This window comes from Hypomesus transpacificus, chromosome 6, assembly GCF_021917145.1.
Source record: "Hypomesus transpacificus isolate Combined female chromosome 6, fHypTra1, whole genome shotgun sequence".
NCBI classification, from domain to species: domain Eukaryota; kingdom Metazoa; phylum Chordata; class Actinopteri; order Osmeriformes; family Osmeridae; genus Hypomesus; species Hypomesus transpacificus.
The window spans coordinates 10,459,003-10,483,345 of NC_061065.1; the positions used below are offsets into that span (position 1 = coordinate 10,459,003).

The window sequence follows — 24,343 nt, forward strand, 5'->3', positions numbered from 1 at the left end:
AGTATGTGTGTGTTGTCTGTACCTTTTAAAAGGGCCATCAACAGCTCGTAATGGCCAATTTATTCCTTCCGCCAGTCTAACTAGCCACAGCGACCTTACTCTACAGGATGGCGAGCTATCCATTTCTCTGCCATTGTCGTGACCTCATTGCTCTGCATGAAAGAGCTCCTATATTTTGCAGCTCTCGTGTGTCTTGGACCTTTCTGATGTAGTGAGCTTGGGCTCTTTTCTGCAGGTCAGAGCTGAGGAAGAGGAGAGGTTGCTAGGTTACCTTGACGAGGTTGAGGATGATGATGGGTGACCCGAAACGCTGCAGCATTTGGTCGAAGTGGAGCGCGGCCACGTGGGCGTAGGGGTCGGCCTGGTCCACTGTGGGAGGTCAGAGGTCAATGAGAATCAGTGGTGTGCCCGTGCATGAGCAGTTCAGAACATTGGTATGGTTGTGACCAAGCGTCTGAGGCAACCATCAGATGCATACAGGTCTAAGGTCAACTACTTCTAACAGGACAGTTTCAACCTGATTCAACCAAGTTCGGAGATATGTGGTATATTCAAACTAACCTGTTCAATAAGTATGTGTTCTACAATGCAAGTTTACATGAATTCATAGGACTGTTTATTATTAAGTACATCCTCCTCCACCAACAAATCACGCATTCAGAACTAGCCAATCAGTAAAGTCATAAAGGAGAACACATGCCAAGTGACCGAACCAGCAGGTCAGCCAGGGTCCAGTCAAAGCGGGTAGTTATGTCGCACACCCTGACAAAACAGCAGCACTTGAACATGTTCTTTGTTTGTCCTTTTCCATCATCCCGTCTTTCAACTTTCACCGTTGTTTTTCAACCGACTGGTTTAATCTATCTTCACAGGACAGCACCCCACTTCAACCAATCAGGAAGAAGAAAGGAGAATCTGGGTCAGCTGAATGTGTTTATATCTAATGGTCCCTCCACTGGGAAATAGGGTGAGGGACAAAGAGAAAGAAAAACGAAAGAAAAAAAGACAGTGCGATAGAGTGATTGAAAGAAGAAAGAAAGTGAAAACAGAGAGTAAAAAGAAAGGTGGGGCTCATTTCCCTCCTACCCTGCATCAGGGCTGGTAATGAGTCAGACATCACGCATAGCCAGCATATACCTCCTTCACACCACCAAAGACCTCCACTTACACCAGGCTGGTCATTAAGCTGCCACCCAAATCACGTAACACAGCACCTTATAATGAAGGAAACATGTTGAGAGAGATGGAAAATCTGCCTTCATATGCATTATGGGGTGGTTCTGGAGCACCAGCGCAGTCTTCAAAATACACCTACTTGACCTGGATTTCTACGGCATTAAGGTGCCTCACAAAAGTAAACTATACTCATCACACCTACACCTGTAGGCAGTGCTTCTAATGTACCACTAATGTCTTACAAATACATAGAACTAATGTAGACGAGTGGGGAAATCGATATTTAATTCATTATTGATATGAGGCAGTTAGGTTGAAGAAGGTGAGTTGTGTAGAATGGAGTGAATACTTTAGTAAGGCATTGTAGACCTTCATGTTAAGATCTGGTTATATAATCACACAGGAACACACAGTGCCTGCAACAGACTGGTTAAATACGGAAGCTTAATCAGATCTGGGTTATTAAAAATAAAACGGCAGTTTAATCTAAGTGGGAGTGTAGTGTATAATAACATGATAGACTATGATCTAATCCTTTGTCCCAGACATGCCAAAAGTCATGTATTGTACCTACAGTGATTACCAATTTTATACAGAGAATATTGGGGTGAATTGGGATTTGGGGGTGATCTGTGGCTTTGGGGTGAAGTGGGGTTGGGTTTAGGGCTAAGTTGAGGTTGTCATAGGTGAGTACGACACTGAACTTAGACAGAAGAAACCTGATCTATCTTGCATTTGTTTATTATGAAAGGAAATGCCAGGTTGGGATGGATAAAGGCCAGACAGGGGGAGTAGATTGTGTCTGAGTGATAACTTACCTAATCACACACACACACACACACTTCTTGGAGACAAGCTTTGCATCTCTGCCTCATGCAGCTAAATGTCATCCTGGGATATACTGAAGGGCAAATGAGGGAAGATCATAGAATTCAAAACAGTCCAGACTTAACACACGCCTATCTGCAGGCTTTCTTCCTTTTCCATCACAGAAACTAAATCTCCACACCCTGGAGGTTAATTCTGATGGACTGATAATGAAAGAAATAGATGAAGAGGACAAGTGTGAGGGAGGGAGAGAGAGGGAGAGAGGGAGGGTCACTCACTGGGTTCCGTGTTCCTTGGTTTAAGAGTAAAGATGTCTTTCATCTATGATGCCGTTATTCAAGCTGTTACCTTAAGTTCCCTACCTCCCTCAGTCTCTACCTCACTCAGTCCCTTCCTCCCTTGCTTCCTACCTCCCCTTGTCCCTTGCCTCATCACTACCTCTTTTCTTCACTGGGTCTGTTGATGCCACAGAAATACCTAGTAAACAGGATGAGAGACCAGAGTCTCTGCATCATCAAACTCACTGCTAAAATGAGTTGTGGGGTGTACTTCCAGAACATGGGGGTGAAGGGGTAGGAGACTCACAGCGTATAGGGGGTTTGGGCATCATGGTGGAGATGTCTTGGGACCAGTAGAGGGGGACGGAGCCCCGGACCTGGACATAGGACGAGTAGCTTCCCGCTCTGAACGACATCACAGAGGCGTCATGGATGATCTGCTCTGTTTCAACCTCATTGGCCACGTCGCCCTACACGGGGGAGGAGTCAGACAAGGAGGATGCATTTCAATCTTTTGTCCCATTTTATTTTGACTATTTTTGTCAATTAAATCCTATTTCCAATACACACAACCACATTTCTGCTGGCTTTCAATACATGAAGTCATCGACCAGCATGTGTGTTACATTTAGCTGGGATGCCACGTACAGTAGGATCAGAGCACAGATTAATAATCTTTCCCAAAAAGCATGCATGTAAGCCAGAGACTGTGTCACCGAGGTAAAGACAAACCCACCTGTCTCTCTGTCTTTCTCTCTCACGTGCACGCGCACACACACACATGGGCAGAGACATCATATTACCCTCACTCAGTCTTCCCCCATCCCCTTAATCACGCTAGTGACAACTCACCTAACCAATTCCTCCTGCTCTGCCCATCCCCCCCTCCTGCTCTGACCACCCCCCGCTCCAACCCTGCTGCTGCTATTATGAGGCACCGGGGGACAAGTGGGCCATGTTTCCATGGCAATGGCAATGAATACCTGGCAGTTGGCTCCTCTTTTGAGGAAGCGAGTTCCGGCGAACTTGCTTGAGCGTCTGGCGATGAGCGTCACATGGACCGGCCTTCCATATATCAGGAGCTCTGTGGCCCAGGGTTAAGGAGAGACACACAATACACTGTACACACACAGAACACGACATGTGCACACACACAATCACACACAACATACAAACCAATGCCACATTCACACAACATGCCAGAACACTCACACACTACCACAGACACACGCATGTACGCTCACAAGCACATAAAAACACACTTACATTCACAGTGCCGTGGTCACAGTTCACTCTTTTTCCAATTCCTAGAATCTTCTTAATCATCATTCTCATCATTCTCTCATCCCTCCATCTCTCTCTCACCACCCTTACCACCTTTACTGATGATACCTTCTCTACTTTACCTTTCCTGTCCTCTCATTGCCTGACCCACTCCTTCCAACTGTTTTAGTTTCTCTTTCAAGAGAAAGAGGGACAGAACATTCTCTATCAGTCAAATAGAGTATCTCTGTTGTTACACGGTACAGCAGCACCCAACCTATCCAAAGTACAAACCTAGAATCACAAGAAAAAGGTACTCCCAAACTGGAAACAACAGACGGATCCTTAATCAATCCCCAAAATATTAAACACACACAGAGAGAGAAATAAGCACATGCACTTTCGTAAGGAACCACACGCACAAAAAGAACTACACACACACACACAATAACAACCATCATCCCACCTGTATCTTTCTCATCTAAAACATAAACACGGTTGATGATTAAATATGCAACCAGTTTCATCTGTATCATCTCCTCCTCCTAGCAGATGGCCACACTGTGTAAACCTCGCACTGTTTACAGAGCCGATAACCATTTCTTACTTGCCATCTTTTTATTGTTGTTCCACAACCAGTGGATATAAACATCATTGGTTAGCAGAACCTTCGGTGGCTGTAGCACTGAACGTGTTGCATAGAGGTTGGTTCAGATAGGCTGTCTGACAATATCAGTGCTTTGAAGGTTTTTTCTTCACATGCAAACTGAGAGGGCGACGGGTTTGTTTGTTTTTTACCCTTTAAAAACTGTAGGCCGACCCACACACACACACACACACACACACATACAAACACGTGCTTGAAACTTTTGTTTAGTCTGGGGCCTCTCTTCCGTGAAGAGGAAAGGATACTGGACTGGCCACAGAAGCCGTGAATGATGTACATGAGCCAGTCGTGATGCACCACGTCCTTGACACACTCCAGGAGCTTGGCGTTCCACACATACTTGGCGTAGGGCTCGTTCTGAATCCCATGGACCACTGACAGAGGAGGAGCAAACACACAACATGGAGGATAAGGTTCAACCGACAAGTTTAGGAGGTGGTTTCAGCACAGAGAAAGTGGGGCGACGTGGGGGTGCAGAACCCTGGATCAAGGGGTGGGAGGAGGAAAGGATGAAGAAAGGCAGAAAAAAAAATGAAAGAAAGAGATTGTGTGCCTGACCTTGCGTGGGCTGGCCCTCGTCCTCAAATATGTCAAAGCTGTCCTGGCGGCTCTGTGTGTGCACTTCCTCCTCTGGCTCCGCCCCTGGGTCACATGGGCTCTTCAGCAGCGTCAGGTTGTATTGCAGCGAATGGCTGAGGTCGTAGCTATAGCTAGAGGGTCAGACACACACAGACAGTAATGATGAGAGCATTTGGGCTGAATGATTAGGCTGATAGACGGATGGATGGACGGATCAGTGATTCATTGTTGAAAAGCTAAAAATGTCAAATCAATTGGCCATTTTGTGGCTCATCACCAGGCCCAAACGGAATACGCGGGCGCAGAATTCCGACGAAAACCCGCAGATTTTCAAGTAGAATGCCTTGGTCTGAGGCAAAATGTAAATACACTTTTCAACTCATATTATGTCTCTATTATTAAAATGTAAGCCAAAAATGCGAAGAATAGAAAAGGAAACATTTATCGACCAAAATTACAGCAAGAGACAGGGCCAGGAAGTCTTCAGCCGATCTTTGAGGATGGATCAATACTCTTTTGCAAAGTCAGTCAACATTCAATCCACCATATTCGCGTCAAACTGTTGCGGAACATCTTTCGGACGCTCCGACATAAGAACAGGAAGCCTAGCGGAATTTCGCAGATTTTCTGCTGAATAACCGCAGAAAATGCAAAACAAATCTGCGTATTACGTTTGGGCCTGCTCATCACCTGTTGCTAGGAGGACAGGGTCACAGGAAACCGAGGACACATGAAAGCACTAAGTGAACTATTATTGGATGTGGCAAGCATCTGGCAAGTCATGATTACTTAAGATCAGGGACTTTCAGTTCAGGTTTACCAAACATCCGAAACCCACAATTCCCCCCTGAAATGAGGCGATGAATCCAGTTGAGATGGGGCCGCCCTACCTGGGGTGTGGCCATCACACCTCTGTGGTGATGCTGCTGAGGGCTTAGACAGAGAATCTTCTGTCTGCTAGATAAGACCAGCTCAAGTGTTAGCTGGCAGAAAACCTTTTATCGAAGTGTTCAAAGCAGAGACTTGTATAATATGATCAAATAAAAAACAGTTCGATGAATACATTCAGTGAGCACGGACAGCAGCATGGATGGATGGAAGAGAAAGGGGGGGTGTAGAAGTTTCTGTTCAAAAAAAGAATGACCGCATTCAGTTCCTTAACACAAATCATCAGCATTAGAGCGTGACCGTTGTGGCCATGGACCCCCCCCCCCCCCCCCCCCCCCTCCAACTCACCTAAAGTAGAAGTTGCTAGAAAGGTCCACATTTTGGAAGATCCTTACATATCTACAAGATAGCAATGGAAGTAAGAAAGCACAAATGCCATTAGCTTCAACGTCATCATGAAAACCTCTTCAGATCTGGAAAAAAAGCTGTGTTAATGAGTTTAATGTCATTGTTCCTGGCTGTCTCACTGGGTTACTAGGTCAGCGTTACCAAGAAGTCTTATGCAACAGGTGAGAATTAGACAACAATTGTGTGTGTGTCTTGACATCATATACCGACAGCACATAGCAGTGTGTGAATGAAAAAGAAGCAGGGGGTAGAGGAGAGCCTGAAAAAGTGAACAACTCAAGGAAAGTAAAAGAAGAGGAGAGGGACAGAGATACTGTAGATATAGAGAGCGAGCGAGAGAGAGCGAGAGAGAGCGAGAGAGAGCTGAGTACAGACAGGTGTCTCTCCCACCTGGCCTCATCAGGGTGGGTAACCCTGACTGAGTCGTTGGGGATGTGGATCATGCTGGTATCCTCGATCTTGTAGATAGAGTGGCCGCCTATGTCAGCCATCTTCCTCCGTTTGGTGATCAGGACTATGTAATAGCCTTCCAGGAAGCGGACAAAGCCTGCAGGAAACAGCAACACACCATGAGTCCCCGGACCTCTCCTATACCCAATAACACGTACACACTTTCCTGTCCACTGCTTTCACTCAACACCTCCTCAGTTCTCTGAACTAGATTTGTATGAGCAAAGCTAAAGAGTTTCACATTTGATTGTGTGTGTGTGTCTCCATGCCATGGCCTCATGACATAATCAAAACCTCAACTTCTAATGAATACTCCATTGAAAATCTCAGTGGTAATAAAAGAGACAAAATAATGAGATGCAGTTTATGTGTTTTATAACATTCGCTTTTCACACTCAAAGCTACTGCTGTTTTCCAAGAGAACTTGTGTTGAGGGGGCCAGAATTAGCATTAATGCTCCTGTTCAAAGCCTTGGACCTTTTACATAACAGACACAACAACAGGCTGCAGAGGGCTGTGCTGCTAATGTAGACTGTGGCTGCAACACACACCGTGGTTCCCAGACGCATCATCTCATCTGCTTCCCTGGTGAAATACCTTTGTTTGGAAATACGTTGAGATACATTGAGCTTCAGAGACACTTTGTTTTTTGTATCTTCTTTGCTAAATCAGAACATAGTATTATATCATCCACTGATACTGGTCTGGCTCCATCGACAGTCTAAAGTAGGACATTATATCCCCTGTCATAAACACCGCTCTGGCATTCTCACTAAGCTTTTGTCAAAGCCTAGTCCTAGCAGAACTGTAGCACACTAAGCACACAGTGGCTAGGTAATGGAAGCCATATGTTACACATGCGTGTGTGTTTGGTCAGCCTAGCAGTAAAGGCACTGTGCATACATTGTACTGGTATGACTGGGAGGGCGGAGATGACCTAGATTGCCTTCTATCATCATGTCACATTAAAGGAACTCTATTAGACTTTTACAGCAGGACTGTGGAAGATCTAGCTTGACTCATGTGGCTGTGGAATAGCTTGTGACCTAATTTCACTCAGCTGATTGACCGTGATTATCAATGAAAGGACCTGAGAGTACAGGCCAACTGAGTAACCTTATATTAGCTGACATGGCAAGCCTTGTCTTTTGTCCCCACATCAAAGCTCTGTCTGGAAAGGTCTCTTACACTGCAACTGGTGAATTGGTGGTGACGTGGGTACAATTTTAAAGATTGAGGGAGACAGAGAGTCAGAGACCGTCTGTGTCGCTGTGACCAACACCTCTAATAATCTGCCTGCACCACATACTTTAACTACCTGCAGCTGGTTAAGGTAATATCATGTACGTGGTACCTAGAACAAAAAAATAATTATCATTAGGGCATTTCAGTGTGCTTGTGTGTGTCCTGGCTCTGTGAATCCTGTTATCAGACACACCAATTACCCTGCGTTTGGAACCATAAACACAAGTCATGGCCAACAGATGAGGCTATGTCTAAGTTGAAAGCCACACAGTCATCATAACGGGTCACAGGGATTGTAACCCCCCCTACCCTCCTTTCCCTCTTCCACGCATGTTCTTTCTCTCTCTCTATGCATATTGTTTGTACACCGTGACCTTGATAACTCTGACATCTTTAACCAGACAGGATCACCCCTGCTGTCCTCATCACCAGAAGAGTACAAATCCATTTAGACAGAGGGACCAAACTAGTCTGACACTGACAGACAAATGAGATTCTAATACAAAAGAAACTCAAACTCATCCTCCTTACTGTGTCAAAGGGGCTGCCATCAGTTCCTATGGTAGGGTCATGTTATATTAATGGATGAAATGGAGGCCAACTGTCTTTCAAAAAGCAAAAATATCCAAATTGGACAGGCAGTGGATTACGCAAAAGTTATTAGGTGAAGGCGGAATGATTGTGACAACATTGATTTGGTTACTCCATCCAAGAGGACTGTGAGAGAAGTAAAAATGACATTGTCATTCTGGTCCCCTTGAAGATGGGTCCTATGGCAACCCAAGGATAGGCCGGGATAAACTAACACTCAGCGCTTTATTGGCAGGCTGGAGATCTGCTGTCACTAGGGAAAAAAAGAGAAACTCGCTCCTTGCAGTTAGTTCAACTCTACGTAGCCTGAACATGAGTTCAGACCGAGTTCCATATGCTATTCACAGAAAATACATTAGCTGCCTTCATGACAAGAAGCCCTACTGTGTATTGGGACCTTCAAACTCCATCCGAAAGCCTTTGCCTCAGTCTTACATGAGACACCAATAATTAGCTACATTTACACACAGGAAGCAGTTTGGAAGTAGGTTCCAGAACTCCAGAACACATACATCCCCTGACTGGCGGATCAAGGTTCCCACGGCAACCTGAAAGAAAGGGGGTGAGGGAAGTGGTTGCTTTCTCTCTTTCTTACCTACGATGCCGTAGGCAGACACAGCTCTGGAGAGGCCAGATGAGCCCTTCTGACCCATCTTGGGGCGGTTGCCAAGATCCAGTCGCCCTAGCAACTCCCTGACCTCCTGTTGACTGTACACGTGCTAGACCAGAGGGAGAGGGCGATCAGGTGTCAGCATCATATAGCAAGATATGACAGCTACCCTTATAGCATGTTACAACTCTTCATTCTTACTGACTTCCTCCATACCACCTGAAACTTTACAAATAGGAATACTCAGACTTCACAACAATGGGGCTCAGGTCTCAAGGTAGCACCCGAGTAAGGCTAACCCTTACACAGAAAAAGCTTGTAAAACATGTACAGTGGGGGAGGATGGCGGGGTGATCCCCGAGAATAAAATGTAAAGCTGAGGACGCTAGGTTTGTTTCTGAAGCAGTAATGGTCACAGTGAGGAGAGCTGCAGTCTAACTGCTTCCATCATCTCAGCTGTCCCTAGCAGGGCTCTTAGGCCAGGGTGAGTGATTGCACAATTTACCTCAAGGCATTCTCTGCTGTGTTATGCAACAGTACTGGGGTAGTTCATGTGTGGATTGGGGGTTGGTGGCAGCTTTTGGGTTGCTGTGACATCTCACCTTGTCATCGATAATCACAAGGTCCCGAGGTTCCGTGCGGTCAATTTTGAGAACACGATGTTTGGTCTGGGCGTGATTGCTCCCCACGAGAAAGTATCTCTGAAGTGAGCCGGTAAGATATGAACAGTAGAGAAATGTGAGACAGAGATGCTAACAGAGACACAGCTGTTTGGATGGATGAGTTAATCATGGACGAGTAGGGACAGTGAGATGAAAGTTTCAAACTAGAAAATCAATGACTAGAACGAACACTGTGCAAACAAAGACTAATGGTTGAAGACAGTGTTATATGCGTACACAGAAAATAGTTTCTTGTGACACTACACATCTAGGCTTTTTGAAAGGGAACATCTAACACACACCTCAGCATAATAGAGACCCTGTACTAATTGGCTTGTAAGGAGTATATCTACAGAACATTATTTATCTCTTTTTGGTGTGAGATTGGGTCTGTGGAACGTCCAGACATAACGTGTTTCAGACAGAACAGACAGGAACAAAGGCCTGTGTCATCCTGTTCTACACATATCCTCATTGCATAAAGTCTTGATCTACTTTCTGAACAGTTCTTAATCATCAACCAGCTGGAGCTGACATGGTACAGCCACTTTAAGTCAATGCCAAGAAAATACATAAAAACGATACTTTTTATAGTTACAAAAAAGTTACGTACAAAGAAAAACAACTTGACTAAAATGCATTTGTAGCTACATGGCCGTGTAGTTAAACTGGCTACTTTTGATTGCTTCTTTAGATCAAACATATGCTATTGCATGAAACAGCACGTAGAAACTATCTACGAGTTTCTTTAAAACAGAGGCAATATCTCGGTCATCTCATAATGACCGAATTCTTGATAGCAGGAAGTACGCTGCACAAATCTGGCAGTTATTGTTCTACCTTGCTGCCATCTAGTGGCTTAGGCTTTATGCATTCCTTGAAGGCATTCATAGCAGGCATATACAGATGTTAACAATAATAGAAACTTTGTTAATAGTCTGGTGGTTACGGAAAGAGAGTGGGCCATTTGACCCTGGTAAGTCTAGACGAGTGTAAAATGCTTATGCTGAGGAGTAAACTATATTTGTGGAAAGGAACTAGCAGTTTATATAAGAATATGGGACTTACAGCTCTGGTCTCGTACAGAACCAGCTTCTGCACCCCGCTGATGACCGCCGCCGTTAAAGGCATGATAGATGGGTTGAAGTCGATGTTCTTGGTAGCCTACGACAAAACAGACTGATTTGGTGCACACGGTGGGCAAGAAGCAATGTAAACTTCGTAGTGCGAAGACTAGAACATTTAGAACTGGAACAGAGGGAGATGAAAAAATACAATCAGCATGATATTTAGCAACGTTACTCGAATGGTAAATACGAAAGCAGGCACCGAACACAGTAGCATCACTAGCATTCATACTGCCCTGTAGGACAGTTACACTCTTTTTGCTTACCAAATGTCGTCCAATTAAGCGAGGCACGCAACACAAATATCCACACAAAAAAATTTTAACGCGAAAAAGGTACACTATCAATACATTAAGTCATGGCATCTTAAACCCTCATTTGTTCCAGAGTAGTTTGCACACACTGTATTTTGCTCTCATACATTTGTTACGATCAGGTGACTGTCATGAGGTTTGCTTGTTTAGGACAACTATGTAATGCTGCGTTGCACCCTGTGATTATAATGAACCCGTTTTCAAAGTGCATAGCACATGGGACCACTCCACGGTGGAGTCGTAAGTTCAAAGCTAATGCATAACTATTTGAATCCAACAGTTTTAAGAAATATCTTAAAAATGTAGATCCTTGGTTGAGCTCCGCTTTATCACGTGACATTGGTTTTTGCTGATGTCCAGATCCATTTGAGACGCACCAGTTGGAATTCAGCTGGTACGGGTGCCCGCACAGTCAACAAGGTATAATGCCCAATTAATCGAAGCCAATGTCAATAACATGTAAATTGCGCGTATGTGAAGGCCTATTACATTTTATGTCAGGAAATAAACCTATAGAAACGTAAAGGAGCGCTTGCTTTTAGTTTTGTTTTACGTTTCTCTGTGATGTTGTTCTTTCCACTTGCTTAATGTACCAACACATTGAATCCGGTTACTATAGTTACCAAACTCAACACAGTTTTCAGAGAGGGATTGAGCTAGCTACTGTAACTTGAAGAAATAACACATAATAGACAGCAAGTTATGAAAGCATATCTAACTAGCTAGTTTATCTAGATGATATTTAGAACAGCGACATTTGTGTGGTACAAATTAATTGGTGGTGAGTGATCTTCAATGAAAACTAGTATGCTCGGTGTGTACAGTACTGGTACAGTACTCTGTACCCAGCTACTAGGCTACAAGTACTGTAGATGGATACTGTATGAGAAAAGTCCTAGACAGACACAGCAAGCTAATTTGCGCAGTTAGCTAGTACTATCCAGTCTATAGCTTTAGTTCAGCTAACCATCTACTTAACTAGCTAGCTACTTGCTTTTGGTTTGTATCATAAACTTATCTTAAATCATTTGTATCGGGGCACTGATACAATGTATTAATCGATATTAATTGGAGCTACAGTAAATTAGCTCTACACCTAAACTATAGGAGCTGCAAGGTGAATGTCGTCTACTGACCTGCCTAAAACCATCATGGATGGTTATGTCGACAACTTGATAGAGGATGAAGCTGAGAGAGCACTTCTCCTTGCTAAACCTACTTGCTTCATCATTATTGGGAAGCCGGTGAGATACATAGTTTACACACACATAGAAACTGAATCGAGTCCTTTCAGAAACACCCACATAACAAATCTATTGTTAACATCTTGTTCCAAGGGGGTTGGCAAATCTACTCTTGCCAGAAAACTGTCTCAGTCCTGGAAGTGTATCTTGGTTGATGGTAAATACTTAATTCACTTTGTTTTTTATACTATTTTCCCTTCAACACTGATAGTATTCTTGAGACACACATCTCTTCCAAAAATATGTGTATACCATTTCAGACACAGAACTACTGAATTTACACATCCAGGATCGTACAGAGAAAGGCATAGAGGTGAGCAGTGTCTCTGTTCAGGCCAAGGCAGATTCTTTGCAGATATCCTGTCCCTGATGTTTCCTGATAACGGCTCATGTTTCAGCTCATGAATATTCTGAACGAGGGGAAGAGTATTCCAGATGATATGATGTTTCAGTTAATTCTTGACAGACTCAAATCGCAAGAGGTCGAGCACTACGGTAATGTCAGCTCACCCTACCCCACTGCACACACACACACACACACACACAGACACACACACACACACACACACACACACATTGACAAGAGTGTAAACAAGTCCTGAGAAGCTGTAGGTCAAGTGTGCAGTGGCCGTAACGTGGCTCTGTTGCTTCTCAGGCTACGTGCTGAGCTGTCTGCCCTCCTTATCAGAGGAGTACCTGAAGATCCAGGATCAGATTGAGCTGATAAAGAACCTGAAGCTGACCCCTGATTTCATCATCAACATCAAGGTTACCTCACTTCCTGTCTCCTTCTGTCCCCGCATCTAGAAAAGATGAAGGAAATGGAATAATAAGTCACACTACTGTATTTAACATATACTCGTGCTTACTGTATGTGGCGGTAAGGTAAAGCTTACTGGTCTGCTGTGCGTCTGCCCCCCAGTGTCCAGACAGGGACTTGATCCGCCGGCAGACTGGCCAGCGGCAGCACCCAGAGACAGGCCGGGTGTTCCTGAGAGAGCAGTGGGACCTGGTCAAGAAAGAAACCACCAAGAAGAGGAGTGATGCAGAGGAGGAGGAGGGGGAGGAGGAAGAGGAGCCGCTGGAGGAGGTAGAGGAGGAGGTGAGAGGAGATGATTGTGGCTCTTTCATATTCAAATGTATATGCATTTCTTTGAGTTTCTAAATCCAACCCATGCCATTGACCTGAAGTGCTGCAAATATTCACCATGTGGTTAACCTGTTTTGTATGTTTTTATTTGTTCCTTTGGCAAGGTGGAGCGGGAACTTCAGAAGGAAATGATCATCCAGTTGGTGCGAACACCAGATTACTTTCCAAAAAACGCTCACCAAAGAATCCTGCTGTACAAGGACACCATGCTTAGACCCTTGGAGGTCAGATCAGTAGGACCACACACACACACTATTATCTGCTTGATTCACTTCAACGCATATTATTCACTTGATCAACGCATTACCATCTTCTAGGTTCCTGACCAAAGACAAATAATAATAGGGAGGCTGAGCAGTTAGGGAATTGCGCCAGTAATCCAAAGGCTGCTGGTTCGATTCCCGGCCGTGCAAATGACGTTGTGTCCTTGGGCAAGGCACTTCACCCTACTTGCCTCGGGGGAATGTCCCTGTACTTACTGTCAGTCACTCTGGATAAGAGTGTCTGCTAAATGACAAAATGTAATATAATAATGACACCACAAAGGGTAACTGTCATCACAGAGTTCTTACAATGTCTACTCTGCTGTCTGTCTGTTGGCAGGACTACATGGCAGACCATAACCCCCTCTACCTGTTTGAGCTGGATGGAAATAAAACCACAGAAGAGCTCTTTATGGTGAGACTATTTGGTGCAGCAAGGAAGGGAAGCTTTCATAGTGGAAGTCTTATTTCTGTTAGCCAAGGTTTCATCAGCTGTTCTGTGGGGCTCTGGCCTAGTCTGTGCTGTCCCGTCTGGAGTCCATGGCGGTGAGGTCGGCGGCTGTTCCCATTCGCCTGCTCCAGCTGGAGGAGGAGGAGCTGCCCGATGAGATTGACACGGTCAGACACACCTCTGAAACATGTCAGACCGAGGTTATAGGACGTTGTCAAGTCCTGAAAAGGCTGTGCTCAACTCTGACTTGGACCTTCACTTGTGAACGCTGACCGCTGCCTTGTGACTTCCTCCCTCAGGAGGAGTTGTTGCGGACCCTGGCCTCGTGCAAGACGGTGGCCCCCGGGTTCAGGTGGAGGAGGAGCCGCTGGTGCAGAGCCTGCCCTGTGGCACTGAAGGAGGGCAATATCATCAAGGGCAAGCCAGAGTTCTCTGTGGGGTGAGTAGAGTGTGTGTGCATTCAAAATAAGCATTGCGTGTGTGTGTGTTTGTGTGCGCTCACATCCGTGTGTGTATATAATAGTGTAATAAAAGTGTGTGTCTTTGCACATTCTAACCCCCCAACCGAACTGTCTCCCCCCACTGGAAGCTTCCTGGATAAAATCTACATCATGGCTTCCAAGGAGGCATTGGACAAGTTCATGACCAACCCCCGGCACTACCTCCTGCCGCCCATGCCCAGGCCGCCCTGCAAGGTGTCTGTGATCGGCCCTCCGTGCTCAGGGAAGAGCACACTGTGCGCCCTGCTGGCCCAGCACTATGGAGCAGAGCTGTTGGACCTGGAGGCCCTGACGGAGCCTGTTGTGACCAAGCTCAGACAGGAAATGCTGGAGAAGGTCAGACAAGATGTAACCCAGCAAGCCATAGAGAAGATCAGAGCCAAAATGGAGATGAATGCTACCAATGGCCGGAGTGAGTTGGTACTGAGGATGATGGTGGTGGTGATGAGGATGATGATCATAGGGAGGGTGAGGATGATGACGCTGGTGAACATGACGGTCATGATTACAAAGAGGATGATGATGGTGGCGGCAGTAGCGATGATGTATGATATTAACAATGATGAGAATGAGCATAATGAGAATGATGCCATCTTGATGGTGGAAGGTAGAGGAGAAGATGTAAAGAAGTGGTGAACATGCCTGTTTTCCCTCTCAGTGGAAGTGAGTCCCGTCATCAGTGAGACGGCGCCTGAGGATTCAGGTGAGGATCAGTCAGTCTCTCCACCTCAAATCTGACTAGTCACTCTCTAATGCCATTTGATCTCTTATGCCATCAAACAGAGATGACCAACCACTCCATAGATTCGGAGAGTTCGCTTCACAAACACTTCAATACAAACTGTTGTCGAGGTAGTGTCATCGAATCCTTTAGTTTACCGTTATTCACCATGAGTGTGCTGTTGCCTGGATACAGAAATGCTACTGGTGACAGCTAACCATCCGGAGGTGAAGGCCATTGTGGAGGAGGCACTTAGAGGGGTGGAGCAAAATACAGCCCCACCCTCTCTCGACCTGTATGCTGAGGTTCTAGAGAAGCGCATTAGACAGGTACTTCTGATTTGAAGCTTTCCCTCAATAACCTGTTGGAACTCTTAGAACGCCTTGGGAACACCAAAGTAGTTTGAGAGAAAAAATAAATACTGGAATGTCGTTGATGTTGATTCCAGATTGAAGCAGCAGATGCCAGTTCAGAGATCAAGAGAGGCTGGGTGCTGGACAACTTTCCCAGGAACAGGGCTCAGTTGGCCACCATTCAGGAAGTCCACGCAGGGATCATGCCCGACATTCTTTTCTGCCTGAAGGACAACGACGGTGAGCGCAAAACCGACAGGAGAAACGATTTGTGTAAACTTCAGAGTAAGTGCTGCTTAGTTTATGTTAGAGCTTAACCAGAGTGGTTTTGTTTCAGGTAAGACAGTTCTGACGAGGCTGTACGAGCGGAACAAGCAGGAGGTGCACCAGGCTGTCATTCTTAGGCTCCAACGGGAGGAGAACGAGAGAGCCAGTGATGCTTTGTGAGTAGAACCAAAATGGTAGCTAGATAAGGCCCTGCAAGGCACCATTTTGCTCTGCGGAGCCAATATGGCCGCACAGCGGAGCCAGTTTCAGTGTCCTCCTTTGTGTCCTGTGCTGTTCAGACGTAGACAGCAGATTGAGGCAGGGGTGGAGCCTATGGCTGTGGATGCCCAGGCCAAGCTTGCTGTGGTGGAAGAGGAAATTGAGGGTAACAACACACTTGAATCAGACTGCTTGTTTTTGGCTCAGGTTCTCTCTCAGGATTTGCTTGTGTGTGAGAACCTAGTTTGTCTTCTCAGTGTGTTCTACTCCAGCTGAATGAGGATGTTGTGTGTCTTTTTATAAGGCGCAGCCAAACCAGATTCTGATCACACAGACACAGGCCCTCACACTGTCAGCATCAAAGAGGAAGGTGAAGACACATTGGCACGCATATCTTCATCCCCCTCAGTCTCAACCTCCAACATTCAACTCTGAGTCTCTATCTGCCTCACCCCTTACTAGACATTAGTCTGCCCCAACATCACCACCCCACTCTTCCCCTCACCTCTCTCTTCCCTCCCATCTCTTCCTACTCCCTGCCTCTCTTCTGCTCCCCACCTCTCAACGTTTTTGGCCTCTCCCTTCCCTCTGCCTCTCTCTCCCCCCCTAGTGGTGAGTCTACCTGCAGTGTTGGAGAGCGGCTACCCTGATGGCCCAGAGATGGATGGCTTCAAGCAGCATCTGAAGCTGTTTGTGATGGACTGGGAGGGTATGGAAACGTCTATCACAGGGGTTTACTCTGTCCTGGAGATCGCTGGCAAGAGCCCAGAGGAGCTGCTCAATGAGATGGTCCTCCAGATGGAGAGTGAGTGTAGGGATGTGTGTGTGTGTGTGTGTGTGATGTTGAGGAAGAGTGATGAGCTGGGAGGGTGAGAGATGCATTTTTCAGCATAGTGTCTATGTGTGTTCCCCAGAGCCTTTCAGGTACGTGGGCTGGGAGCTGTCTGGGGTGGACCTGGATGAGGAGGAGGAGGTCATCCAGGCCCTGGCTGACCTGGAGAAGATGGAGAACGTTGAGGAGGAACAGGACCAGGAGACTGAAGTTAGTCAGCCTCTCACAATAGAACAACATGCATTTAAACTACATACAGCCACAACAGAAAAGCTATTGGACTGTTTAAAGTTCCTTACAGGTCAGGCTGCCTGTCAGTTCCATACAGATTCCAGTTCCACGTTGATGACATCACTCCTCTCCTTCCTGTCCCTCCTTCTCCCCTCTCTTCTCGCCCCGGGGTGGCCTGTCCCAGGAAGATGCCGCGTCTAAGAGAGTGATGGGCGACACCCGGAACTTCTGCCCCGTGGCCTTGAAGGAGAGGGGCGTGCTGGTGCCCTGTCCAGATGAGAACGCTGCCAGGTACCGGGAGAAGATCTTCTACTTCACCAGCCCTGAGACACGAGACCGCTTCCTCAACCGCCCAGAGGAATACGTGGCCCGCACTCACCTCCTACAGGTACTGGAAGGGGTGCAGAGAGGCGGAGGAAGGCAGGGAGGGAGGGAGGGGGTTAAGGGATTACTGGGAAGGAGTAGAGGATGATGAAAACAATCTAAGAAAGACCCAGAGAAAAGAGAAATATAGGCGGTTGTTGAAATAGCAGTGAGGAGATGAGGCGGTGACAAGGATAATGAGTTGCCTCTCTGACCACCTCCCACCTCTCTCTCTCTCTTCCCCCCCCCCCCCCCCCCCCCCCTCTCTCTCTCTCTCAAGCATCGGCACAACTTGTATATTTGTGTTTCCTAACCATCACCGTAGTTACTTCACAGGCAAGTCCATTGTCCACTCTCCCCTTCCCCAGCCTCCCGCTCTGAGGATTTTCCTGCTAGGAACCAGGGGGTCAGGGAAGACCACCCATGGCAAGTGGCTGGCAGAGAAGCTGGGCATCTTCTACATCCAGTTCCGGGAACGTCTCCAAGAGTTGATCCTGGCCAAGACGCAGACCCGCGTGCCCTACTCTGACGAGGTGGAGCCCCCCGAGGAGCCCCCCGAGGAGCTGGCGGGCCTCCTGGAGCAGGCCGAGGGCCGGGCGCCCCCCTCTGAGGACGAGGAGGACACAGACACCTCTGACAGGAGGGGCATCCCCCACGAGGAACCTGCTGGAGAGGCGTGTGATGACACATTTCATATCTTCTCAACAGAGTGTGCTTCAGAAGAATATATAGACTGGTTAATGTAGAATTATTTTACCAGGAAATTCAGCTCTATTCAGATAATGGTGTCATAAAAGTGTACGTGTTTGCATATTCTAACCCCCAAACAACCTAACTCCCCTACCACCATTCTCCTCCTGGAAGCTTTGTGGATAGATAGTATCCATAAAAATACATGAATATATCTTTGTGTGTTTGTTGTCTGGTGCTGTCAGGAGGTGGTGCTGACAGATGAAGAGGAGGCCATCAAGTCTTATCTGTTTGATGGAGACCCTCTGCCAGCGGAGATCCTGGAGATGGTCCTGCCACAGTTCTGGGACCAGGAGCCTTACAGGTACGTCTGACCCCTGGAGAAGTAGAGGACACCTACACACTGGACCTACCTGTGCAACACACACACATAAGGATAGATAGGAATCCTTGCTAAAGCATTCTCTACCTTCCTCTCTTACTTAATCCCTCTCCTCCCCTCCCTCCTTCCCTCTGTCCTCCATCCCTGCCTCCCTCCCTCCTCCCCTCCCTTCCTCCCCCCCTCCCCTCCCTCACTCCCTCCTGTCCTCCATCCCTGCCTCCCTCACTCCCTCCCTCCGCCCTGCCCCAGGTCTACTGGGTTCATCCTGGAGGGCTTCCCCCAAAACAGTGACGAGTTCCAGTTCATGGGCGAGCGGCAGCTGTTCCCCGACGTCGCCGTGGTCATGGCGGTGGAGGCAGCGGACGTGGCCCGGCGCCTGCTCCCTCCCCGCCTCGCCAGGTGGAGAGAACGCCGTGGGCGGCGCAGGGAGCAGCTCAGACAAGTCAAAGAGCTTCGCCGCAAAATACGGGTGAGGAAGACGACTTCACCTGCGGGACAGGGCAGGATGAAAGAGAGAGAGAGGGGAGGGGGGGGGTGAGAGAGGTTGAGGAATGGGTACCAAGTGACGTTGATTCTGCTGCCTCGTTGTCCTCACTGCTCTCTTTCACTCAACAGTCCCATTGTTGTCGTACACACCTTTTTCTACTGTTATTGTTATTTGTCTTTATTTCTCTCTCTCTCTCTCTGTCTCTCTCTGCAGGAGGATGCCATCACCAAGAGAAGAGCAGAGCTTTTAGCGGAACACTCCAAACAGCCCTCCATGAAGGTGCCCCTCTCCCCAGCCTTGATCACATGACACCATAGTCTATATTACTCAGCAGTGTGTGAAGCAAGTCCGTTTATCAAAGCCCCCCTTCTCCCCGTGCCGTCCCACACCTCATTATCACTGCGTGTTTCTCTGGGCTAAACGGGACATCCTGGTGGGTATGCGCCGTATGCCTGCGTATCACAGACCGTACCCCTGATCTGACTGCACCCTGCCCGCCTCTACAGGTCAAGGACGAGGATGAGGACGAGGACACGGAGGATTTCGAGGAGGAGGGGGAAGACATGGAGGATGAGATGGAGGCCATGCTGCTGGAGGAGTTCCCCCCAGAGGAGGACGAGGATGGGGATGACGAGGAGACGGAGGAGGTGGCCGCGGAGAGGCTGGAGGTGGAGATAGGAGAACGCTTCGAGTCAGACGACAACAACCTGAACCGGATTATGGTACAGAGACACACTGTACACACACTACCACACACACACACACTCGTACAAATACACACACACACAGACAAACATACTCTCTCCAATAAACACACACTTGTATAAACACACTGATACAAACGTTCACCTGTCTGCCTGTGTTCTCCAGGACCTGCTGATGGAGAACCAGATTCCCAAACAGACTATCAGCGCCGGCCGTAAGCCCAGGATTGTACGCTACCAGCTGCTCCAGAAGGTCCAGCCTCTGCTGTCAAACAGAGAAGCCCTGTTCCTCAAGTGCCAGCCCCTCAGCTACTCCCTGGCCCGCAAGCTGATTCATTTCTCCTACAAGTACCCCACCGCCTATGGCTGCTGGGACCCAGTCAGGGTCAGTTCTCTGTCAGTCTGTGTGGCCAACCTTGTATCCCTGCCTGCCTGCCTGCCTGCCTGCCTGCCTGCCTGCCTGCCTGCCTGCCTGCCTGCCTGCCTGCCAGCCTGCCTGCCTGCCTGCCTGCCTGCCTGCCTGCCTGCCTGCCTGCCTGCCTGCCTGCCTGCCTGCCTGCCTGCCTGCCTGTCTGTCTGTCTGTCTGTCTGTCTGTCTGTCTGCCTAGCTAGCCCCCATTTAAAGTCTAAACTTTGGTTCTGTGCTGCTCCCAGTGTGTGGTGTTGTGTGGCAGCTGATAGCAGACAGCAGGTTCTCTTCCTGTCCTTCCACAGTTCACAGAGGGAGACCTGATCCAGCCCATGCAGGGCCCCATTAACACCACCTACGCTGTCCTCCTGCACCAGTTCATCTACTTCTTCGCCTCGAAAGAGACTCGCAATACCTTCATGGTCAACCCCATCAAATACCTGAAGCAGCCCAAGCCCAACTCCTCCCTGCCCGTCAAACTGGCCATAGTAGGGCCTCCCAAGTCTGGAAAAACCACAGGTATCTGTATTTTCAGTTTTTTGGGGGAGAAACAATATCATGGAATGTAAGGAATAAGTGCAAAAATTGTCCTTGTGGTGTATACTAAAACAACCTCTACAAACCCAGTGTGAATCTGACCCTCGTGCCTTCGCTGTCTCTCCTCAGTGGCGAGGATGTTTGCCAGTGAGTACGGGCTGGCGCGCCTGTCGATCGGGGACGTGATGCGTATGGTGCTGAACAGCCAGGGCAAGACGGAGCTGGCCGCCGACATGCGCGGCTACCTCTCGCAGGGCCTCACCGTGCCAGACGAACTGGCCATCCAGTGCCTGGAGGTGGCGCTCATGAGCCTGGTGTGCAGCACCCGAGGGTGAGATACCAAGGAGGCCAGACAGACAGACAGACAGACAAAGCAAGCAGACAGGCAGATGGGTGGTTATGCAGGCAGGCCAGTACGCGGACATATTCAATCTAGATAGGATGGTGTTATTCTAAGTTGTGTTCTTGTAGGATTGTCTACTGACATTTCTAAATGCATGGATGCAGGCATTTCTTGGAAAGTATGAACCATAATGCCCTCCTCCCCCCTCTCCTTCCCTGGTAACCCCACTCCAGGTATGTGCTGGACGGCTTCCCTGTGAGCCGCAGGCAGGCTGACCTGATGGAGGCTCACAGCATCATCCCCATGAGGGTGGTGGAGCTGCAGATTGACACGGTGGAGGTTCTCAAGAGAGCCCTGGGGGACAAGATGAAACCCACCAGGTCAGATGGGCTTAGAGATAGATCACTAGTACTGTACTGTACTTTACAATTCTGGTACTAGTACTGTGTGATTGAACTGTACTATGAAAACAGAGAACAGACAACAGATTCCCTCAGACAGACCATGGGGCTGCAGATGCAAAGTTGCATGATGTCTCTGGTTTAAGTGCTGATTCCTCTGTGTGGTGTCAGGCCCCACCTGACTCACGGCAGCCCCCAGATCCTGACCATCCGCAACTCCAGCTTCAAGAGGGAGGTGGAGGCCGTGAGGCAGTACTACCAGCAGCACTACCAGAACTGGTTGGTGCTGGACGGGAACAACAGCAAGTGGTGGGTGTGGAACCGAGTCCTGGAGGAGACCCGCATCAGCATGACACACATCCACACCTACCTGGAGAAGATACAACTCGGTAGGAAACACAGGGACACAACTGGAACGCTTTTATGATTGTTCTCAAATGACTTGATTCAATATGGTCTGCACTATCTTCCTCCCTGTTATACCTCTCTAAATATTCGTCCTCTCTCTCTCTTTGTCTCTCTCTCTCTCTACCTCTCTCTACCTCCCTGTTTCCTTACAGGTCAGGCTGCCAGCATCGACAGGCTGTGCATCACCCCCAAAGAGCTCCTGTCTCGTCTTGGGGAGTTCAGCCAGTACTGCCCTGTCAGCCTGGCCCTTCATCGCCATCTGGTGGACTGCTCCGACATAGCATCCCTTGAGCTGGCCGCTGAATTCAGAGGACACTATTACAAGATGTGCTCACAAGAGCACTTAAACGTGGGTCCCACACATGATAAAACAGTCCTATAGTAAGCTGTGTGTTGCAGAATGACGAATGTCACATCTGAGAAGCCGCAGGCAAAACAATGTACAAAGCCCAGCCTGTCAACACAGGCTACATGATGAATCTACACACATGTACACTCATTCTCTTCCTCCTATCGTCTTTCTATCCTGCTGTCTTCTTCACCACAGCTCTTCCTGGCCATGCCAGAGCAGTTTGTGATCCCGGGCTGCCCTCACCCTCTGCCCCCTCCCCGCATGCTGCCCAGGAAGCTGACACCCTCCCAGTTGAAGGGCAGGTTCCCCCAGCAGGTGGAGATGAAGGGATACTGCCCCGTCTCCTTCCTGGATGGGAGACAGAGGTAAGGTTTCCACCGCTTAAACTTACATATTACCATGTTTAAACAGTAAAAAACATACATTTATGGTGGTACATTTTTTGGGGTGGCGCCACAAATAAATCAATGTATGGGAAACTCTGGCCTACCAACCCACTGGAATACTAGTCTGAGTCTGAACTCCGTACAGGTATGAGGCGCTGGTCCGTGGAAGCATGGAACATGCTGTAGAATACCAGGAACGGATCTACATCTTTGAGACTGAGGAGAAACAAGTAAAGTTCCTAAGGTCAGAGGTCATGGAGCCCAACCCACTATCACAGTGTCAGACTCTGACCTGACATGATGTATGAAATAATCTGCTGCTATGAAATATATTCAAACATGTGCAAAGGTTTGGTGGATCAAGACTTGCTATGAAATATTCAAACATAAAGGTTGGGTGGATCAGGACTTTGAGGTTAAATTAGGGCTTTATGCAAGCCCATTAGTCACACCAATGACCAACCGTTGCAATCCTGCCCCCTTCAGAATGCCTGATACTTACTGGGACCAAAGGCTGCCTGATAAGCTGCCCCCCATGAGTGAGCCTGTGCATCTCACCTCCCTCCCCATGCTGGGATACCTAGAACAGGTGAGACTGGCTCGCACACACCTCCCACACCTGGCTGCAGGTGAGTCGCCTAGGTTAAATATAGGATATACATGTATTATTCAACCTAAGGTGTGGTCAGGAATTCTGGGTGTTACCCAGTCTGGGTCTCTTTGAAAATATATTCCATTGGGCCCTTTACAGCATATTATATTGATCAGATTTAATCACCGTTTACAGAGATTTTTGTCCAATACTGTGTGTGGCTATATTGTGATGTGAACCCGAATGGAAGTGTTTTATGGAAGATATTGTCTGTATCAGGGTGTTGCTAGAGCAATCATCAAAGGCCTGACTGCTGTTGGGTGTCTCAAACCCAAGTTCCCTTTCCTCAGTGTGAAGCGGTCATCTCTCCTCTATCTGGCCTTCTATTTGAAAGGTATGACGAGCACACAGAGATACCTCTGGGACATTTAACACACTGTGCCAGCCTTATGTCACACAGTGTTCTGAGGTCACATGTCATCATTATCACTAGAACCTGTGTCTGACTTAGTCACATGATTCTCCAGACATCATTGCTCTTTTTCACCACTCTTCTTCTGCTCCTCAGCCTTCAACCCCAACAACTCAGACTATGTCCGTAAAAAGTACAAGAGGAAGCTAGCATTGTTTGAGGAGAATTGTGAACTGATCTCTTACCTGGGGTCGACAATGACCAGGGAGTACAAGGCCCCCAGGGAGCAGCCCATTGACTTTGAGTTCAAGCTGCACAGGTTTTTGGCATTTGGTGATTCACCTGGGACTGCTGCCGGTGTGCTATAGTATGCCTAGGCTCATGCAGAAGTTACACTGTCCATGACTAGCCTACTCTCATTGTCATGTGGTCTCAATAAATAAATGAAACTATCTTTCTTTTAAAATTGCTGTGAAAAAAGTGCCTTGTCACATTTAGGACGTTTTTCTGGAGAACGTTGTGAGAGTTTTGTAAGCACTTATTAAACATACCTATCATTT

General features: G+C 47.6%; 2 protein-coding genes across 3 annotated transcripts in view; one reads left to right on the forward strand and one right to left on the reverse strand.

Moving 5' to 3' along the window:
* Nucleotides 1-11,208, reverse strand: part of fig4a (FIG4 phosphoinositide 5-phosphatase a) — a 32,648-nt gene extending 21,440 nt beyond the window's left edge. Inside the window, exons 1-11 of the mRNA XM_047021213.1 lie at nucleotides 11,039-11,208; nucleotides 10,714-10,809; nucleotides 9,586-9,684; nucleotides 8,969-9,092; nucleotides 6,478-6,634; nucleotides 6,028-6,078; nucleotides 4,771-4,922; nucleotides 4,458-4,586; nucleotides 3,266-3,366; nucleotides 2,590-2,752; nucleotides 272-369 (exon numbers count right to left, since the gene is read on the reverse strand). Coding sequence (XP_046877169.1) covers nucleotides 272-369; nucleotides 2,590-2,752; nucleotides 3,266-3,366; nucleotides 4,458-4,586; nucleotides 4,771-4,922; nucleotides 6,028-6,078; nucleotides 6,478-6,634; nucleotides 8,969-9,092; nucleotides 9,586-9,684; nucleotides 10,714-10,776 — 1,137 coding nt within the window. The 5' untranslated portion in view covers nucleotides 10,777-10,809; nucleotides 11,039-11,208. The remainder of the gene's footprint in view (nucleotides 1-271; nucleotides 370-2,589; nucleotides 2,753-3,265; nucleotides 3,367-4,457; nucleotides 4,587-4,770; nucleotides 4,923-6,027; nucleotides 6,079-6,477; nucleotides 6,635-8,968; nucleotides 9,093-9,585; nucleotides 9,685-10,713; nucleotides 10,810-11,038) is intronic.
* On the forward strand, nucleotides 10,478-24,326 carry ak9 (adenylate kinase 9). Of its 2 annotated transcripts, XM_047021207.1 has the most exons (38): nucleotides 11,309-11,326; nucleotides 11,447-11,506; nucleotides 12,194-12,330; nucleotides 12,424-12,487; nucleotides 12,591-12,643; nucleotides 12,729-12,825; nucleotides 12,986-13,098; nucleotides 13,253-13,432; nucleotides 13,585-13,704; nucleotides 14,084-14,158; nucleotides 14,260-14,361; nucleotides 14,494-14,633; nucleotides 14,784-15,106; nucleotides 15,353-15,397; nucleotides 15,611-15,744; nucleotides 15,864-16,008; nucleotides 16,106-16,211; nucleotides 16,335-16,420; nucleotides 16,559-16,624; nucleotides 16,865-17,059; nucleotides 17,169-17,296; nucleotides 17,502-17,705; nucleotides 18,049-18,354; nucleotides 18,616-18,734; nucleotides 19,002-19,221; nucleotides 19,453-19,518; nucleotides 19,746-19,961; nucleotides 20,110-20,328; nucleotides 20,658-20,871; nucleotides 21,019-21,220; nucleotides 21,466-21,612; nucleotides 21,805-22,022; nucleotides 22,194-22,390; nucleotides 22,589-22,758; nucleotides 22,925-23,023; nucleotides 23,266-23,368; nucleotides 23,651-23,765; nucleotides 23,940-24,326. In XM_047021207.1, exons 3-38 carry the CDS (start codon nucleotides 12,208-12,210, stop codon nucleotides 24,149-24,151), a joined length of 5,322 nt encoding a protein of 1,773 aa, XP_046877163.1. In that variant the 5' UTR covers nucleotides 11,309-11,326; nucleotides 11,447-11,506; nucleotides 12,194-12,207; the 3' UTR covers nucleotides 24,152-24,326. The 2 variants fall into 2 exon arrangements, with proteins under 2 accessions (XP_046877164.1, XP_046877163.1); XM_047021208.1 differs by lacking the exons at nucleotides 11,309-11,326; nucleotides 11,447-11,506; nucleotides 12,194-12,330 and adding an exon at nucleotides 10,478-10,621 and having other exon boundaries at nucleotides 12,591-12,825.
* Nucleotides 24,327-24,343: the final 17 nt, after the last annotated feature.

Excerpts from the sequence above, each read along its gene's own strand:
- ak9 (XM_047021207.1), top strand. The coding sequence starts at position 12,208 with ATGTCGTCTACTGACCTGCCTAAAACCATCATGGATGGTTATGTCGAC. Across the intron at positions 15,107-15,352 it reads GAATGCTACCAATGGCCGGA|TGGAAGTGAGTCCCGTCATC; the intron begins GTGAGTTGGTAC and ends TTTCCCTCTCAG. Across the intron at positions 17,297-17,501 it reads AACAGGACCAGGAGACTGAA|GAAGATGCCGCGTCTAAGAG; the intron begins GTTAGTCAGCCT and ends GGCCTGTCCCAG.